The sequence below is a fragment of the Pseudonaja textilis genome, chromosome 4 (genome assembly GCF_049901715.1).
Source record: "Pseudonaja textilis isolate UNSWEBS1 chromosome 4, rPseTex1.2, whole genome shotgun sequence".
Classification (NCBI taxonomy): domain Eukaryota; kingdom Metazoa; phylum Chordata; class Lepidosauria; order Squamata; family Elapidae; genus Pseudonaja; species Pseudonaja textilis.
This window is the reverse complement of record NC_141993.1, coordinates 74457334-74478312: the sequence shown is the minus strand read 5'-3', so window position 1 is coordinate 74478312 and position 20979 is coordinate 74457334. Positions and strand designations below refer to the sequence as shown.

The 20979-nt window shown below is 35.7% G+C and overlaps 1 protein-coding gene across 4 annotated transcripts in view; it reads left to right on the top strand.

Annotated features, from left to right (window-relative positions):
* BCHE (butyrylcholinesterase) overlaps window positions 1–20979 on the top strand; it is a 156500-nt gene that overhangs the window by 49547 nt on the left and 85974 nt on the right. Inside the window, exons 1-2 of one of the 4 annotated variants that reach the window (XM_087933389.1) lie at window positions 213–422; window positions 11020–12544. In XM_087933389.1, the coding sequence (XP_087789515.1) occupies window positions 365–422; window positions 11020–12544 (1583 nt within the window). In that variant the 5' untranslated portion in view covers window positions 213–364. Of the gene's footprint in view, window positions 1–212; window positions 423–11019; window positions 12545–20979 lie in introns of those variants that run through there. The other 3 variants (XM_087933393.1, XM_087933390.1, XM_087933394.1) reach the window with 3 other exon arrangements.

The window sequence follows — 20979 nt, the reverse complement described above, 5'->3', positions numbered from 1 at the left end:
AAACGCTAACATGGGTAGGAGAAGAACTACACTATTTTTTTCTCAGACTTTTTTTTTCCTTCTGTAGAAGTAAAAGAACGTTGGTAGCTTTTTCAAACTAAAAGTATACTTCTTTGCTTTTCCCATTTTTTGAGAAATCAAAGAAGATGGAATGTTCAAATTCCCAGGTTCTGTTAACTCTCAAGTCTTCAGCTATTTTGAACAGATGTCAGATATAAAGACTGCCTGCCTGCAGATCAGATTCCAGTTGCCAAGTCTCGTGATCACTTTCCTAAACAGTTGATTATAATGTCAGCAGTTCAATTTGGAAGCTTTATAGAAGCAGCTGAACACTGCAGTTTCCTGAAGTATTAAAGAGCACTGCATGCTCTTTCTCTCTCCCTCTCCCCCTCTCTCCGTTGGCTTCTCTATAACTGAATTGGGTAAGAGATTCTCTATTTACGTTGATCTCTATCAGCAAAACTTATAGTTAAGCTTGATATGTACAGAATTGCAGTCTGCTAAAATGCTGTGTTCTCTCCATGTTTTGCTCTGCTAAGAATACCAAGTTTATTTTGCAAATGAAGAAACAAGTAAGCAGGCAGGTGTATTGAACTATAGTATTATTCAATGGATTCTGAGCTAAGTAAATTAAACTGAACTTTATAAAAATCATTTATTAATTTAACCACTTTCTGACTTTAAACTGAGGTCATGTTGCCTTGTATATAGATTTCCTGGTTGACTAAAGATTTACAAGAAGAGGAAACAATCACTGAGATCAATTTGTGTTGCTTCACTGAATGATAATAGTGAAGTATATTCTGTTTAGCTTCCACGGAGTAAGGCTAAATGGAAACAAATCTTTAAAAATAAACATATCTAAACTCATGTTTCAATTTGGATGTCATCTGAAAGAAACTTTCTAATTACTTTTAATCTTATGAGAATGAGATAGATTTGTTTTGAATTGCTTTGGGTTAACATGAGTCAATTTAAGAACCCCAACAGCTAAACTTTTGATTGACTGCAATAGAGAGAGAGAGAGAGAGAGAGAGAGAGAGATCAAATCCCTATTGCAAAACATTTGACTTCCATACAACGATATGTTAAGATGTACACGTATGGACTTGCAGCATGGTTTAACCTGAACTGCTAATTGGTGGAAAATTAAAACAGTTCAAAAAGTGTTACATAAACCATTTGGTATGTACAACATTATGACAGATTCCAATATGTATAGTTGATAGCTAACATTGGCTGCCAGCCAGCGCATTGCTATATGTACTTGTGTGATGTTCATATTAATAGACCAACAGTCTATGAATTTGACATGTTATTCTTTTTCTTTCTTTTTTTCTTTTCTTTTTAGTGCTGGTTCCTTCATTTAAGCACAGAGGTCTAAATATTTTGCTTGTAAATTCTGAATTTGCACAACTAAAAACTTTCCTTTTCTTTTTCCAACTAAAACAGTAGGCATTCTATAGGTGTTGGAAGTAGCTGTATTTAACTGAATGCTTAAGTTTTCTGTGAAAGGAAAGTTTTGTTTGTTTCAAATCTAGATTCAGTACTCAACATACTTTCTTGTAAATAATCCTATTAAATTCTATGTGGTTTAAATTTGATATGAAAAGATGTATATCTATTTCAACATATTTTCCCTCACCTTCTTAAGTAAATTAAATTATTTTGATTAAAGTCTTATACCATGAAGCAGTTTCTAATTAAATGTGTAATTTAGATTTCAATCCAACTCTATACTTAGTGGGACTTGTTTCAAAGTCCAGAGGATTGTCTCATATTTTTCCTTTCCATTTTATATTATCATTGTCAGGGTTATGAGGGGAAAAATGGATTACACTTTTAAGCATTTACAATTCAAATCAATACCTTCCAATTGTGAAGATAGGTACTTGTGTAGTTTACTATAACACTGAACCCAGTGTTACTATCGATAGAAATATGTAGCCTTGATTTTTTTGGGCAGGGGAGGTGTCTTGTTTTACACTATTTGTAGCATGTCTCTACCCTCATCTAAGAGTAATCACTATCAAAATGCAAAAAAGGCATACTTCTAGGTAGATATAAATAGGAGTATGTTTCAACTTTTTTTAAAAAGTTATGTATCCCCCCCCCCCTCTCTCTGTAATGTCATCGCCTCCACCCAATTTTTATTGTTATCTAAATGGTTGAAGACCTCAACTCCCATAATTCCAGCAATGGAGTTGAAGACTGGGAATTCTGGGAGTTGAATGACTTCTTGAACTGAAGAATTCTGGGAGTTGTCCACACATCTTCAAAGTATCCACATGCTCACACATTTTTAAATTAGCCAAGTTGAGAAAAATTAGTTTAGCAGTTCTCTAACATTGCCACTGTCATCTCTGCAGGCAAAGACTGGGAAAGAACTAAATATCATTGTTCTACTTAACAGATGTGTATCTAAAAAAAAAGGAAGTCCTTCTTTAGATGTCACAGAATTATTCCCTAGTAACTCCTCCCACTGAATATCTGTGGCTAGCTATAATTGAAAGGAACTATGTTTTAAAGTGTGCATATATAAGCGATAAAGAAAAATGCTAAAATTGAATGGTATCAATCAATCCATCAACAACAAATGTATAATAGGATTTCAGCAAAAGCTTTCATATAATTTAATCTCAGTTACATCTATTCTTAAATTTGCCACTCCATATTAATTGTCAACCCCTCTCAGTAGATCAGACCAGGAATCAAGTCCACATGAAGGCTTTTTATTGAGGTTGATTATAATACAGGATCTTAATGGTTTGATTATGCTACATTTCTTCCTTTTTATATTCTAGTGAATAAATGAAATCTCTTCCCAAAATTATCTCATTGCTCTGAACTTTAAAAATGTTTTAATCCCTTTTGCCTAGGTAACAGTTTCTGCACATTTTCTTCAAGGTCAACTTTCTTACTCACTATCTAATATAGACTTGCAGTTCTATAGTTAATTAAAGTTGTCTTTTTCTGGACTTGTTAATTGAAAATGCAAGAATAATATGAAGAATTATATTTGACTGTGCTTTGTTTGAATAAACTCCTGCTCTCCTCCCTATGAAAATATCAAACTATCCACTATTGACCTCACCCCATTCCTAGCAGGTCTGTAAGGGGCATGCATAAGTAAACAATTATGCCTACCCTCCCTGTCCTATTGTCCCCATTTATTTGTACCTATTTCCTGTATTCTTACTCATGTTTATACTTATACCTATTGTTGAGGTAATTCCCTATTAGGCGAATGAGCGCATATAGGGAGACGTATTTAAGAGTAATGTTTGAATTATACACACGTAGCACACAGATACACTGTACAGTAAATGTAGGTTTTTACTTCCAGAAACTTTTAAGCAAAGTTCAAACACAGTCCAAAGTCATTCACAGATAAGATCAGTCAGTTTTTAGTCCAGGGATAATCCAATAACAAAGTCCAGTGTCAAAAACAGTTCAATAACAGACTTACATCAAATCCAAGAATAGCAGTCAATTAGGAAAAATGGAGGAATGGCAATACTCTCCAACAGAAGGAAAACAGAGACTCACTCAGACACACTCTCTTCTGAGACTAAGACTAAAACAACCCAGGTTTCTGGCTCCATCTTATGGCCATTTGAAAAACCATACCCAATTACAAATTTTGCATTTTTCTAAAGAGACAGTATTAAAATTTCTATCCTGGTTTATATATTTTCAACCCAAATAGCTGTTAGGTTACATTCCTAACACCTATTATCTTGTAAGCGATTAACAAATCAAATCAAATAAATAAATAAATAAAATCATCTCATATCAACTTACTCTCTTTGTTCAACTGCATGATCAACAGTAGCAACTTTTTAGGACCTCAGATATTTTTTTTTTCTAGTATCTGCTGAAATGTGCTTTACTGCAGAAGTAGGATCAAGTCCTTTTTTTAAAATGATGGTGTGTTTGTCATGATTATTTGAGATGCCTTAAACATATTCTTAGAAATGGAAAAGGCGGGATAGGCTATTAAGAACTCATACATACACATTGAAGGCTTCTTTGCCAGTCTTCAAAATAAGCTGTGGTTTCATTAGTCAGAGCTGTTGATTTTGCAGAGATACAAGCAATCATGTATTAAACATGTTACCAGACATTAGAACTTCCTCTTGAGTGTACATGGGTCACTCTTATACTTAGTAAAGGATAGCAAAAGAAAAACAAAATGTCTTTGCATTCAATAGAAAAGAGAAGAGAAAAGAACCTTGGATATCATTTTTTTGTCTGGTGTTCTTGAAGTTGATGTTTGACTCCATCAACTTCCTGACTCCTGGCAATGTTTATTCAGTTACTGCTGAATAATTTACAAAATATACAACACAAAAATCAATTTAAATAGTTGAGTCAAAATACAATCATGACAATAAATTTCTATTGTAAAATAATAATAAAATAAGCAAATACAATAATGTGTATTAATATACTATGCAGAACAGGTGGAGTACAAATGCACACCACCTAAACAAAATAAGTAGGATGATTGAAGAATTCTCATATTAAATCAGAATCCATACATAAATTGTAAGTGGTTATGCCTGGGACCAGTTATGACTTATTTTCATTGCTGCAAAACAAAAAATTGTCTATTGAACAAATAATGAAGGGGAAGATCATTCGCATAAAGGTTGTCTGGCCTTCCTGGGAATTTGCATATTAAAGGCAAAATATTAGTAGATCTAATTTCTGTAAAAATTTACAGTGCAATGATATATGACAAACGTATGAAATCTTTTTCTCACCACATAGCAGCTGCATTTGGTACATGAGGTCTTGAAGATCACCCTTACAGCAATACAGATGGTAAAATATTATATCTAGTTTTGGAAAAAAAATATCTCCACCTCAGGCAAAGTTAGATCTGTAGATATTTGCTGGTTCCCAAGTGTCATTGTTTATCCAATTTTATTTTATTTTATTCATTATTTTATTTTATTTTATTTTATTTGTAAATTGCTTCAAGATAATAGGTATAAGTAAAAACATAGTTATGAATGCATGAATACATATAAGAAAAATAAAAGAAACAATATGACAGGGACAGTAAGCATGCTGGTGCACTTATGCATGCCCCCTACAGACCTTTTAGGAAAGGGGTGAGGTCAATCGTAGAAAGTCTAAGGTTAAAGTTTTTGGGGAAAAAATCCACAGAATCAGGTTGAGTATTCCAAACATTGACCATTCTGTTGCTGAAGTCATATTTCCTGAAATCAAGTTTGGTGCGATTAACCTTGAGTTTGTATCTATTGTTTGCTCTTGTATTGTTATCGTTGAAGCTGAAGTATTCAATGACAGGTAGGATATTGCAATGTATGATTTTATATACTATACTTAGATCCGATTGAGGGCAGCGTAGTTCTAGGTTTTCTAGGTCTAGAATTTCAAGTCTGATGGCATAAGGTATAACGAGTAGAAGAGTGGAGAACTCTTCTTGTGAAATATTTCTGGACTTTTTCAGCTGTGTTAATATCAGATGCGTAATGTGGTTTCCAGACTGATGAGCTGTACTCAAGTATTGGTCTAGCAAATGTTTTGTATGTAATATTAACAGAGAAAAAGCTATGTAAGATTAGGTTAACAACTCTTAATACCTTTTTGGCTATGTAGTTACAGTAGGCTTTAGCATTTAGATCACTAGAGATGAGTACTCCAAGATCCTTGACAAAGTTTGAATCGTCAACAAGGTCTTGACTATTCAGCTTGTATTTTATTTTCTTATTTCTTTTTGCCGATATATGAGACAGAGCATTTATTTGTTGAGATTTGAAGTTGCCATTTGTTTGACCATTCTGATACATAGTCGAGGTCTTTTTGAAGGGTAGCAGTATTGTCTGTGGTGTTGAATAGCTTTACATCATCAGTGAAGAGAATGCAGTTGCTCTTAATATGATCATAGAGGTCATTTATGTAGAGTATGAAGAGAGTTGGTCCTAGAACACTGCCTTGGGTGACATCACTGTTGACAGGTACAGAATTTGATAGGACACTCCCAATTGTGACCATTTGTTGTCTGTTTGACAGGAATGCTTCTATCCAATTATGCAGGTGTCCAAAGATACCATAAGGTTTCAGCTTTAGGAGTAGTTTGTTGTGTACCACTGAATCAGAGGCTTTACAGCAGTCTATGTAGATTGTGTCTATTGCTTTGCCCTGATAGAGTTGTGTAGTATATGTTTTTGCAGTGTAAGAGTTGCAGATTACATGATATTTTTTTCCTGAAACCAAATTGTTTTTTAGAGAGTAGGTCTCTAAGTGGAGGATAATGGATTGATTAATAATTGATTCCATGACTTTAAAGGTGACGCAGCATAAAGAGATTGGTCTGTAATTTTCAACTGGGCTGGGGTCTCCCTTTTTGAAGATGGGGATGACCATGGCTTGTGACCATAGTTTTGGCAAGGAGCTGGTCCTGAAAGATTTTTTGAAGATTTTGCTTAGAGGTTTGGCTATGGCAGTGGGTAGCTTTTTTAAGAAGTAGGCACTTATTCCATCCGGTCCAATAGATAGAGATGATTTTAGATTGCATAGTGCTTTTTCAACATTGTCTTCTTTAAAATTGATATGCATTAGATCATTGTAGTTGTCTGTGGTTCGACTAGGAAATACTGGGAATGATCCATTGCTGTTTACAAATACTGAGCCTAAGAATGTATTAAAGATGTTGGCTTTAATGGTGTCGTTGTTGCAGTCTTTACCATTAGGTCCTTTCAGGGGTGGGATGGAACTTGAGTCTTTTAGTTTGTTGTTTACAAAATTGTACAAAGTGCAGGTTGAATTGGTGCGTAGAAGGTTTTCCTCTTGTTTAATGTGATAATTGGTGCATTCAGTCTTTATCTGGTGGCATAAATGTTTGTATTGGCTTTTGAAGTTGGCAACATGACCAGATTTGTTTTTCTGCCAAAGTGATCTCTTTTTGGATTGAAGCTTCCTTATTGTTATGAGTAATCTGTTTTTTTCTGGTTTTTGGAGTTGTTTTTGTTACATATAGTTTGATGACTCTTGACTTCAAGTAAAAATATGTTGTAATGGTCTTCAACAGTATTGCATCCAGTGAATAGAAATTGCCAATCAAGGGATGAGAGATCATTGTCTATAAGATTACAGTTGCCTGTTTTTAAGTTATCACTGGGGATCACATTCGATGTATGTTGAGACAAAAGTCAATCATGTTGTGGTCACTGTTGGAAAAGGGTTCTTTAATTTGTATTCCGTAAATTGAATTCAAACTATTGCAGAAGATGAGATCGAGGCAGTTGTTAAGTCTAGTATTGTTGGTTACTAGTTGTTCCAGTCCCAGGTTTGTTACAGAATTGTAGAAGGTTGCATGTATGGGTTCAGTTTTACATTCATTTAGGGTCCAGTTAATGTGAGGTAGATTGAAGTCATCAAGAAAGATAAAAATGTGTGGACAGGATGTTGCCCATGTTAGTAGTGAATTTAGCTTGTTTACATGTTTGATGTCATAATCAGGGGCTCTGTAACATAGTAAGAATTTAAATGTGATATTTAAGGACAATTCACAGACAATGGTCTCAGGAAGAGCAAGCTCTTGGGTAAGTTTAGTCTCAGTTTAGTCTCTGATCTTATAAACTCCAAGAAGTCTCCTCCAGCAAAATCTTAGTATAAATCATTTACCTCTCCCTTCCCACTTATAGAAAAAAGATTTTGATTTTTAAATATTAATGTCCTCTTGGCTTTAATTTTCAATATTAGTTACCTTCTGTTGCCAAAGCGGGTATTTCCGATTTCCATCTGCTATCTCTCTAGGGAAGGAGAGTGGAAGAAAAAAACTTTCCCTTTCCACTTTCATCCGCAGCTTTTTGCGATCTTCTTGGGAAACAATGTATCCTTTAAAGAGCTAAATATCCAGGGTATTCAGATGTTGCTTGTTGTCCCAGTTCAGCCAAAAACTTTCACTTTCTCAACTTCCTCCTGCACAAACTTGTCTGACTGAAAGTTTCTTTGTGGTGGCCATTGCTGACCACCGCTCCACTGCCTTTGCAAAAGGGAGTTAAGCCAGCTGGGGAAGGGGGTTGCGATTCTCCCAGACCCCTGCCTGGATGTCCCCTATCTTCAGTTTTCTCTATGGGATAACTATAGCCTCCAAATCCAGCTGGATCGGAGGCACTCCAGCAGCGAGCGCAGCAGGAATCGTGCATAATCTTGAATTCCTGCCACCACCGAAGCCTGACAAACCAGAACTTGTGACTTACTTTTGATATAATCAGCACGGTAGTCAATGTAGAGACCCTTCTCTCCCTTGTCTAGACAATTTCTGCCATATTGGGGCAACCTATCATCATCTGCTTTATTCATCAGTGAAAAGATATTTGATTTGGCCAAACCTTGGAGAAATTAGGAATGGTGCAGAAAGCCTGTCACTTCTGTTGTTTTACTCCCTGGCAAGAGGCATCCATACTCGTCCACCTAAAACCAAGTTTTAGGACTAAGTCCATTCAAATCATATTCAAATCATTCAAAGCATTTCTCATATTCCCTAGAGCAGTTGCATTCTCCACCAGACTTAAAAGAACATAGAATATAGAATAATAGAGTTGGGAGGTGCCTTGTAGGTCTTCTAATCCAACCTTCTGCTTGGGCAGCAGACCTTATTTCATTTCAGACAAATGGTTGTCCAGTCTCTTTTTGAAATCCTGCAGTGATTGGAGCACCCACAACTTCCATAGCCAACTTCTGTAGATATTTCATTGGTTAATTTCTCTCACCATCAGGAAATTTTGTCCTTAGTTCTAGGTTGCTTCTTTCCTTGGTTAGTTTCCAGCCATTGTTTCTTGTCCTGCCTTTTGGTGCTTTGGAAAATAGTTTCATCTTTGAAGGAACCCCTCAAATATTGGAGTAGTGCTAGCATGTCCCCCCCGCCAGTCTTTCTTTTCATTAGACTAGACATACCCAATTACTGTAACCATTCTTCATACATTTTAGTCTCCAGCTCACTAATCATTTTTGTTGCTCTTCTCTGAACTTTTTCCAGAGTCTCAACATCCTTTTCATCTCATGATGACCAGTAGTGGAGGCAGTATTTCAAGTGTTGTCTCACTAAGCCTTTGTAAAGCAGCACCTGAACTTCTCATGATCTTGATCCTATCCCTCTATTAAAGCATAATATTCGTGCATGCACATGTTGTTCCTCTAAGTTGCTCAATGAGTACAGTTTAAAGATAATACTTCATATTTCTTTATGGAATGCAGAATATAAAATTTACTGTTCCTTTCAATACTTATCCTATACTGTGGCTTTTCATTTGCTCCTGCATTCAACTGAATCAGTGAAATATTGTTCCTGATATTCCTTATCTGTCCTTCACTTTCTTTGATAGTGTCATATATTTAGGAAACACTTAAAGGAAAAATGTTCCTATTTTCTATTCTCAGTTTTCAGAATCTTAGCTTGCAATGAGCAAAACAGCTCTCTAAGAGTTGTGCAGCTGTATTTTCCACAGAAATGAACTCAGCCCCTTCTAAGGCTAGAAGCATTACTCAAATGACTTGAGAACAGATTGTTTAAAATGACAGTAATGAGGACATGGAATACCCCCCCCCCACACACACACACCTTTCCTGTATCTTTCTTTCAAGAGGAAATTACTCAAAATGTCCCAGTTACTGCATATTATTATGGAGCATTTTCCCTATGATATTTATTAAGAATATACAAATATTACTTTTTTTTTTACTATTATTCAAGAATTGACTCCCAAAGTAGGCCTATATTAGATACATTACGAAGCAGTCAAGAGGGATTATACATTCATGTATACACATCCACGTATACACAAAAACACACATACAGAGATAACCATTCTTACCAAACAAGCCACTGTGAACACATTATTTTTTCTGTCTGTTCTGTTCTGTTCTGCCATAACCTTGATCTCTTAAAATGTCCATGATGGATTAAATAATGATTTAAACTTTCCTAAAATTACTTGTTTGAACAAACTTCTCCTGTGTCAATCCTGCGTCATTTCCAATCTACCACTATTTTTTTTTAACTTAAATTCATAGAATAATAGAATTATAGGGCTGGAAGGTACCTTGGAGTCCAACCCCCTGCAAAAGGAAGGAGTCCTTATACCATCCCTGACAAATGGTTGTCCAATCTTTTCTTGAAAATCTCAAACAATGGAGCACTCACAATTCTGGAAGACAAGCTGTTCCATTGATTAATAGTTATTATTGTCAGGAAATTCCTCCTTATTTCCAGGTTGAATCTCCCTGTGATAAATTTCAACTCATTGCTGTTATCTTCATATAAAATCAAGACCTTATTTCCATGCAAGGCTCAAATCGGTGTTGAATAATTCCAAACATTATTTTGTCAGCATTATAGTAAAAATTATAAATAGCTATACACATTCCAAAATAAAAGTTGTCTTATATGATATTTTTAGCTCAAACCCATTAACTGTTCCTTATAAATAGGTTTTCCAATTGCTGGAACAAACTTGTTTCAAGACTTAGTTCCTCTAATTTTTCCAGGTTTTATTTGATTCTGGCATTTATCAAGAGCTTGGGAACAGTTTTCCAAGGATCATTTTCATAACTCTGCATCCTTTATTCTCAAACAAGCAAACAATGTTCACCTCCAATTTAAGGAGGAGCTGGGCTTGCAGTCTGAGTTTGCATGACAAAGGATCATCTGAATGAAGATGCATATTCTCAGTTAGATTCTGGCTAGGTGTTGGCTGATTAACAGTGAATGTGGGAATATTCAGTTTAGTGTTCAAAATGAAATAGTATTGCAGGTGGTGTTTTTTATTATCTTTTCTTCACTTCCATCTGGTTATACTTTGTAAATAATGAAATTGGGACAGTTTCCCAACTGGAATGTCTTTGAGGTGCATTTGGTTTGAGTACAACTGTCAGTTAGTCTCTTGAGGCTATGCAACACAGGTCCCTAATGCAGTGACTCGCTGTATTTCTGCATCTGAAAGTTCTGCTTAAACTCTTTCTTTTTTTCTTTTATTTCAGAATTGGTGATGCATACCAATGGGATGTGGAGCCATACAAAAATTATAATGTGCTTTCTTCTGTTCTGTATGTTTGTCAAGAAGGTGTTCCCTGCTGGAGATGACACCATCATTGCTACTAAGAATGGAATGGTCAAAGGTATTCATTTACCTGTGCTTGGTGGAACAGTAACTGCATTTCTTGGGATTCCTTTTGCTACACCACCTGTTGGTAGATTACGTTTCAAAAAGCCAGAACCTCAAAAAGAATGGGAAGGAACTTGGAGTGCCACCAAATATGCCAACTCTTGCTTTCAACTCCTAGATAATACTTTCCCTGGCTTTGAAGGGTCAGAGATGTGGAATCCAAACACAAAACTTAGTGAAGACTGCCTTTATCTCAATATATGGGTTCCTTCTCCCAAGCCTAAAAATGCATCAGTCATGGTATGGATTTATGGAGGTGGCTTCTACAGTGGGACATCTTCACTCTCTGTTTATGATGGCAAATTTCTAGCTCGTGTGGAAAGAGTCATTGTTGTATCGATGAATTATAGGTTAGGGCCTTTTGGATTCTTGGCTTTGCCAGGAAATGAAGATGCCCCAGGAAATGTAGGTTTGTTTGATCAAAGGCTCGCACTTCAATGGATCCATGACAACATAGGAGCCTTTGGAGGTAATTCTAAAAGTGTGACCTTGTTTGGAGAAAGTGCTGGAGCAGGGTCTGTTAGTTTTCATCTTCTTTCTCCTCAAAGCTATCCTCTCTTCACTAGGGCAATCATGCAAAGTGGATCTGGGAATGCTCCTTGGGGTGCAATTCTATCATCTGAAGCAAGAAAAAGAACTCTAGCTCTAGCTGAACTCCTCCACTGTACTGGCAAAAATGAAACCGAGATTATATTCTGTCTTCAAAACAAGGAACCCCAAGAGCTATTGGAGAAAGGAGTAGCTTTAATATACACCGGTCTTATAAGTTTGCAGTTTTGTCCCATAGTTGATGGTGACTTTCTTGCTGATATGCCAGAAATATTGCTGAAAAATGGACACTTTAAACAAACACAGATCTTGTTAGGAGTAAACAAAGATGAAGGTACTACTTTTCTTGTGTACGGTGCTCCTGGCTTCAGCAAAGATAATGACAGTGTTATCAATGAAACAGAATTCCAGGCAGGTTTGAAAGTTGCTTTTCCAAAATTAAATGAAATGGGATTGGAATCTATTGCTTTCCACTACACAGACTGGGAAGATGAGAAGAATATTTTCAATTATCGTGATGCCATGGATGATATTGTTGGGGATTATTATTTCTCATGCCCTGCAGTAGAGTTCATAAAACAGTTTGCCTTGGCAGGGAACAATGCTTTTTTTTACTTCTTCGAGCACAGATCTTCAAAACTTGCTTGGCCAGAATGGATGGGAGTTCCACATGGTTATGAAATTGAGTTTGTATTTGGATTACCTCTAGAGCGAAGAGTTAATTACACTAAAGCAGAGGAAGCACTGAGCAGATCTATACTGAAGTACTGGGCAAATTTTGCAAAAACTGGGTAAGGGCTGTTTTATTTTACAATACAGCAATTTTTCTTGTTATTTCTCTTTAGAAATTGAAAGTATTTTTTCAATGCCTGATTTAAGAATGACATCTGGCTATTCCTGATCCATTATTGATATTAATATGATTGTTCACAGATACTAGCAATGATGTTAAAAATAATATGGGATATTGATGTTGATATCAGAGACAGAGTATAATATTCGCAATGGAGAATCTGCTAGTTATTTCTCTAGAAAAGATACTTCCCAATACTTTCAAAAGATGACAATGTTGGATTAAATTATAACAAGACAGAATATGCTTTGGTATTATTAGTCATCTACTATCTTTCAAGAGAACTGAACTTTCATTTGTCATCACAACAGCTGGTGCAGTTGAAGGCCAGTGTTTCAAGTTGCAAAGTATGACATTCCATGTGATCTCAGCTCTTCTACCATCATGTTCTTTAACATACAAAAAGGGAAATTTGAAAGGCAAGGAATAATTGCAGGAAATGACCTTTAGCATCGGGACATTTAATTAACATACATTAATCATAAGAAAGAAACTAACAGAGTAGAAATCCCATGCATGCACTGTCTTTTTGTCTGTCTATCCATATCCACTCATCCACATATATTTCATGTTTTCAAACATGAGTGTAGTAGCAAGTATTGGTCATGTGAATATGTGCCTTTTAGGGGCAATCTGAGAAACGGCCAACCACCAATAATGAATTATTGCATTTAGGTCTCCTGACTATTTTCTCAATAACTATGTTATTGATATTCTTATCATTAATTTATCTTAAGGTTAACTTCTTGCATGGTACAGAATAATAATAAGACTAAATGCCAATCCAAATTTCAGACTACACATTTTTAAAAGATAGGTCAGAAACATCTATGGTAGGAGTGAAATGTATCTAGATCAATTATATAGCAACAGATAAAATTGCTTAACACCCCCCCTTTTATTTCCCATATAAAATTCATGCAGAACATCCACATTAATCCAGAAACTGACATATCAATCAAGTTCGATTTTCTTAAGTTTTTCCCACATTTCCAATGTCAGTTTATAGGCTCTCTTTGAAAAGGAAATTAGAGAAAGCATATGATTTGTGAAATTCTTTCCAACTCCTTTATAAACAGTGCCCACAGTATGCATTTCATGTTTGCATATAATGTAAGTGTGGATGTGTGTGGATGTGTGCCTGAGAAAGAGAAAGAAAGGCAGAATGAGAGAGAGAGGCAGGGAGGATATTTTAATCATGATAGATTCATAAGTGCTGATTTCTCTCTCTCTCTCTCTGTGTTACTGCTCATGTTGTATCTGTTTATATTGCACTGGAAAACACAGGATGTCTGTATATACTCAGCTCTGGGTCATATGATCAAAAGAAAAATGGGGTTGCCCTTTCATTAGGATGCACTGGGAAATTTTTCAGAAATCTTTTTTTTTCTATAGGACCAGGTGAATACGGTCCATGTTTAAATTTGGCCTTTCTTTTGTTGCTTAATCTTCCATGTATCCCAGAAATCTGGAACAGTTTCCAGAGATGGAGTAGCACTTCTCCATTTGAAAATGGTGCACAATCTCTTTCTAGTCTCACAAGTCCTACTCTATGATCAGGTAGCAGATAACAGATAACAGATCATCAGAGTTGGAAGGGACCTTGTAGGTCATCTAGCCCAACCCCCTGCCCAAGCGGGGAACCCTACACCATTTCTGACAAATGGCAGTCCAATTTCTTCTTGAAAGTTTCAAGTGATGGCATTCCCACAACTTCCGAGGGCAAGGTGTTTGATTGGTTGATTGTTATCACTGTCGGAAAGTTTCTCCTTATTTCCAGGTTAAATCTCTCCTTGTTCAGTTTCCATCCATTATTCCTTGTCTGGCCTACAGGTGCTTTAGAAAATAGCTTGACCCCTTCCTCTCTGTGGTAGCCCCTCAAATGTTGGAAGACTGCTATCATGTCTCCCCTGGACCTTCTCTTTACTATATTAGCCAAGCCCAGTTCCTGTAACCATAAATTCCTATAAAGTGATGCCAGGAAGGTCTTTGCATTCATTTGATATAGCATTTGCACACTTTTCCTATAAAAGATGGTCCTTCATACAATCACTCAAACCCTACAGCTCAATTATTGCAACACGTTTTACATGGGCTTGCTCTTGAACATCAGCTAGAAAATCCAGCTGGCCCAGAATAAAGAAACATAAACAGTGGTGGGCCTACCTCAGTAAGCCCATGCAATATCCCTGTTTTGAGAGCTGCATTGATTGCTAATTTGCTTCTGGGCATGATTCAAGGTTTGCATTATGATGTATATAGTCCTGTCTCCTATGGTATTAGCAGGGCTTGTTCAACAAAGTTGGAACATTCTGATGAACATCCCTTCATCAGACATCATCCCATTGGGAAAGAATATACAGTATAGATAGTCCTTGAATTATGACTATTTGTTTAATAATCATTTGGAGTTATGATGGCACTGAAAAGTGATTTATGATCAATTCTCACATGTATGACAGTCGCAGTGTCCCCCGTAGGTGCATAATCATAATTGACACTTGACAACTGACTTCATTTGCAACAGAGGTGGTATTCAGCAGGTTCTGACCAGTTCTTGAGAACTGGTAAGCAAAATATTGAGTAGTTCGGAAAACCTGAAAATACTACTTCTGACTGGAGATTTTACAATATCCTTCCCCTGTCATGCTCACCAAGCCACGCGCACAGAACCAGTAGTAAAAAAAAATTGAATCCCACTAGTGATTTGTAACTGTGGTTATTTAATTAATAACCATGGCAAAAATTACCTTGAAATTGCATGTGGCTCATTTAAAGACTCAGTAGTGGTTATAAGTCAAGAATTACCAGTAGTGACATCCTGCTTTACTAGTTTTGGTCAATTTCAGGAACCCGACTTTCAAACTAACAGACTAAAGTCCAAGTGAGATCTCATAACTGCAGGAGATTCAGAGCCAAACGAATTGCTTGTGTGCAAAGAAAGCTTTTCAAGAATAGCATGTTTACCTATAACTAAATCCCCACTCTTGTATAGCTTCTTTGCCTGATTCATCCAAATGAATAACAGCTTGCATAGGATGGATGTGATAGTGCTGGAGGTGAGCATACTGTACAATGTAAGGAGTTGAAATGACATGGCTTGCCTTCAAAAGTTGTGAGTTCTTCATCAATTGAGTCTTTCAAAAATAGACTGGACCACATTTATCTGAAATGGTATAGACCAGGGGGTTAGATTAGAAGAACTTCCCAGATCCCTTCCAATTCTATTACTATATGGCTTTTTTTAAAAAAAAAACTTGTCTTGTTTCCCATTTTCTTTCCATTGGATTTCAATATGGTTTTGGATTCTTATATGTCCTTGATTCAGAACTGACTTCTGGATTGACTGATATTGGCTTTCATCTGCTAATGTAAAACAAGACAGATATCATTTAAAATGGGTAGATCCCAGGTCTTTTTTTCTGTTGCCCTAAACAACCCTGAAAAATTACAAGAAGCCATATCTCTTTTTAAAACTGATGGAAGATGAAGGTATGAAGGTAAAGGTTCCCCTCGTACATACATGCTAGTTGTTCCCAGCTCTAGTGCTCATCTCCGTTTCTAAGCTGAAGAGCCAGCACTGTCTGATGACAATTCTGTGGTCAAGTGGCTGGCATGCCTATTTTTCTACTTTTTTACATGCTTTCGAACTGCTAGATTGGCATAAGCTGGGACAAGTAAAGGGAGCTCACTCCATTATGCAGGTCTAGGGATTTGAACTGCCGAATTGCCAACCTTTCTGATTGACAAACTCAGTGTCTTAGCCACTGACCCACTATGTCCCTTTTATAGGGATGAAAATGAATGGGAAAAAACCTCTCTGACTGAAAAAGCTTTCTAGTAAAATCATATAGTTATAGTAATTGGACAGGACACATTTTTTCCGGTTTCGGAATATAGAATAACAGTGTTGGAAGGAATATTGGAGATCATCTAGTCCAGCCCTTGTTCAAGCAAGAGACCCTATACAATCAGGGGTGGGATTCAAATTTTTTAACAACCGGTTCTGTGGGCATGGCTAAGTTGGTGGGTGTGGCTTGGTGGTCATGTTATTGGCTGGGCATGGCCAACTCAATATCACTCACATCGAGGCATGCATCTCCTTGCCTGGCCTCTCATGACTGTGGGGATGCTGCAACAGTCGTAAGTGTGAAAAATGGTCATAAGTCATTTTTTTCAGTGCCATTGTAACTTTGAATGGTTCCTCCACACAAGCAAAGTACCAGCAAAGAAGGAGAAAAAAACTCCATAGAAGTTTCTGAGACAGGAAGTCTAGTCCTGCCAAGAATGTAATAAGAGTTAACAGAGAGGCAGTTTCTGTAAGCAAAACCAGAATGTTTCCTTCCTGCCTTCTTTACAGGATTAGGCCAGTAATTTCTTCTAACAACTGGTTCTCTGAACTGCTTAGAGTGTTAACAACCAGTTCTAGAGAATAGGTGCTAACTGGTAGAATCCCACCCTTGTATACAATTCCAGACAAATGGAGTCTTGGTTTTAAAAACATACTTTTTATGTTTCTAGAGAATAAAAGAGATAGATGATCCCCACATATATGCAAACAAACATGAGAAATGTGAAAATTGTGTCCTTAACTAAAATGGAATCTATTTTGAATCAAGGGTATAATAGTGTTCTATTTGATATTGATGGCCATGGTAAATACTGATATTTACAGAAAATGGCTTGAATTTTCATTCCAACTTCTAATCAATTCAAACCAGTTGACAACTGTAAAAATTAAATAGGGAAGAGTTAGAAGAGAAAAATAATTCAGCCATTGGAGGCTTGGTAGAGCTTTGAAGTTCATATCTCACACTTGGATCTTAAGTAAAAATGCAAGGAAAAAAATGAACAGTAGTATTTCAGGAGTTAACTTGGTCAGTAAACCACTTCATTTGTTTTGTGCTATGCATTTTGTTGCAAATGGTATTTTGGGCTTTACTTTTTGGGGTACACTTTGGCCAAGAAAAGAACAGACCCCCCCCCATACAAACACATTTCAAAAACGGCACATGCATTGTCTCACCCATGAAGTCAATCCAATTGTTGTTTGAATTATTGTCAGATTAGTTGGTAGGTAGTATTTATTTCAAGCAAATACTAAGAAATTGCATTTTCTGGAACACTGAAAAATCATAACTATTGTGGACACAAAGAAGAGATGGTTTGCATCTTTCAGCACCAACCTTTTACTTATAATTTATTATTTTTCAAAAGAAGTTTCAATAATTAATATTTATTATTGTTTCAACATAATTTTCCAAACATTGCTATTATTATTAAGTCTGAAATCTTCATAAAACAGTGAGATTTTTGAAGTGTTTTATTTAGGAAAATGATGTCTTTTCTTATCTAACTACATTTAGCTCAAAGAATTAACTTTATATGTCTTGTAGTACTCTAACATATCCAAATTCTAGAGCATAAATCAGGGAGGAAAATAGACCTCTACTTTTCCTTTTTTTTGTTATGAGAAAATCATAAATATTTTTGGAAATGCATTTTTTTCTAATGGTATGGAATGTTCAAAATTAAAACATTATAAATGAAAAGAGCATGCCAATTTTCACTGAACTGAGCCAAGAGATTTTGAAGTATATGCCCTTAAAATTTGTTAAACTGTCTTTTTGACCTACAGCAGAAAAAAATGGGTTCTCTATTGTCAATTATTTGATAAGTTATCAAAAAAAGTAAAACATTGATAATACAACTTTTAAAAATTAGAACACAGTTAAACTTTCTGAAAATCTTTCTATCCTACTCCTGAAACTTTTGCCATCACACAAAATAAAGTTTGATGATAAGGATTTTTCTGGTTTGAAAGTCTTATTTTCCTTTTTCTTAAGGAATTTTAAATTGCTATGAAGCATGAGGAAATAATTTTATTTTTACACATTTGTACACTTCTTTATTATTTGCTTACTTGTTGCTTATTTTCCTGAGTATCACTGTTCTTCCCATCAAAGACATTGTAATTTATTTATTCATTTACAGTTGTTTGCATTCTACTCCAGTGTCATGATTATAGGCAGTTTGTAGTGTAAATATTTCTTTTAAAAATAGTAATGTAAGCACCAACAGCAAAACAAACAAGTAGGCTTTTGAATTAATAAGCTTGAGAAACACATCCCACTTTAAGGGAGTTTGAAAACAGCATGTCACATCATTTTATCCCATTCAGCATTTGGGAATTATGGCATAGTGGTACCCAGCGCAAGTAAATTAAAACTATTTACATTTCTTTTCATGCTTATATAGCTAAAATAAACTAAGGTGGGATATTCACAAGATAATTGCTTTTCCTTTAAGACAGGAGTGTCAAAATCAAGGATCCGGTCCATGGGGTGCTTAGATCTGCCCTGCAGGGCTGGCCTGGAAATGGCAAAAGACTGGCAAATGGTGCATCTACCAGTGAAAACAGAGCTCATGTGGAATGCCTGAGATTCTCACAAGCTTCATTTTCACTGGCAGAGGATTGCAGGAGGCTGTTGCAGCTGAAAATGAAGCTTGGGATCCCGTTTTCTTTGGCAGAATGCTTGGACCACTACATGTGTCCCAACATGAGTGACATCGAGCTGGCACATACACCATGGCCATGCCTACACTGACCCCTCAAGGTCAAACACAATCCTGATGTGACCCTCAATGAAATCAAATTTGACACCCCTACTTTAAGATGAACATTTAATAACACATCATCAATGTGTTAGACCTATACACTTTTAGTTTTGAAGTTGATATTATCTGCCTTAATGTTTGAACTGATTGAGCATTGTGCACTTTATGTGTAAGAAACAGAATATGTCATCTTAATTGACTACTCTGCTTTATATGCACTTCTCACCAAGAGAAGACCATTCTAAAGAAGCAACAGAACAGAAGCAGCACAGCTGCTCAAGCTCTGGAAGTAATCATTGTGACTCTGCTTCTAATCAAAATATCATTCCAGTCACTCTAGCAAAGCTTTTCATAGCCTTTGGCAAGTTTGGTTAGTTATCTTCTTTGTCCTCCAAGTTTTTTCCCCCGATGAGTGAGCATACAATGTCAACATCAAATGACTGATGCAATTTATGATGATAATGAGGATTACAGGGAGTATAAAATGGACCCATTGTATATATGTGCTAAATACCAAATGCTTTATCAGAGATTTGATTTCAAAAGGAAAGGATAGAAAAGTTTTAAAAATGGATTCTTAAACTGTAAAAAAGAAATATCAATTTCTCCACTAATGGTATCAGAAATTAACTATTATCATTAATAATTATGAAAGGTTTGCATATGTTCATATAAGTGTTAGTAGCAGTTCACTTTTGAAGACTGATAAAGTTACAGTATGTTAGTCAGATGAAAGTTCCTTAGTATTTCTCTTTGACTTTGATTCAAAGCCCATTTTGGTTTTGGTAAATGTTATTATGAATATTAATCAAAGCATGTTTTCTTCTGTTGGCTCTGGTTTCCTTGTGATTTATTTTAAATTCAGAGAGCCAGGATGACAGCTTGGTTTCTTACTTGGTTCCTTTTTTAAAACATAATTTTATCCTCATTTTTCTTCTTGACTTTTGGTGTTCTTCAAAAAGCCTTTGGAAGTGATGGTTACCATGAATGATGGTAACTGGTGCTATCAATCACCGTCATTGATACACTCAGCAAAACCCTTGTAAGAAGAAGCTTTATTTATCACAAATAAAATACTTGTCAACCAGTTTTAGAAGTTGCTTAGGTTATGCCTTTTACATTACTTTAGTCATTATAATAATTCAGCACCATTTTCTAGATAAAAGTGAAATTTATTTTTATTTTTCAAAATGCCCTGACAATGGAATTGACAAATCAGATGCAAGGGAATTTTTTTTTGAAGGAAGTTGAAAACATTTCATTCTAGAGAAATACCTGAACCTCAAGAATTGTACATTCTCTAAAGTAAGCCCTCTTTAAAAATGTTAATTGGGTTCTGATCATTTCAGATCATTCTTATTTTATATTTTAAAAAACTGTTACATTTTCCTTTGAGATAGGCATGAAAAAGTATCAGCTGTTTTCCAACCTTGTTTTAGACTTAGATTTACCCTTTTTGACTAGCTCTTTTCTTAGAGACCAATTACTAAGTTCTACTGAGTATCTGCAGTAATGGCTACTCAGAAGCCTCAATCAGACATCATACTTAGCTTAGTTGTTGAATTAAATCAGAATGTTTTGAAGTATAACTAACCAAATAGAATGGACAACGATATAGCCAGCAACATCTACAATAAGCTATGATAACACCAAAATGACAGGTGCTACAAAACCAGGAGCCACCATTTGAAATAATGTGGGTAATCTATAATAAAAATTTGAAGTATTTGATTGTAAATATATTAACAGCGGCTA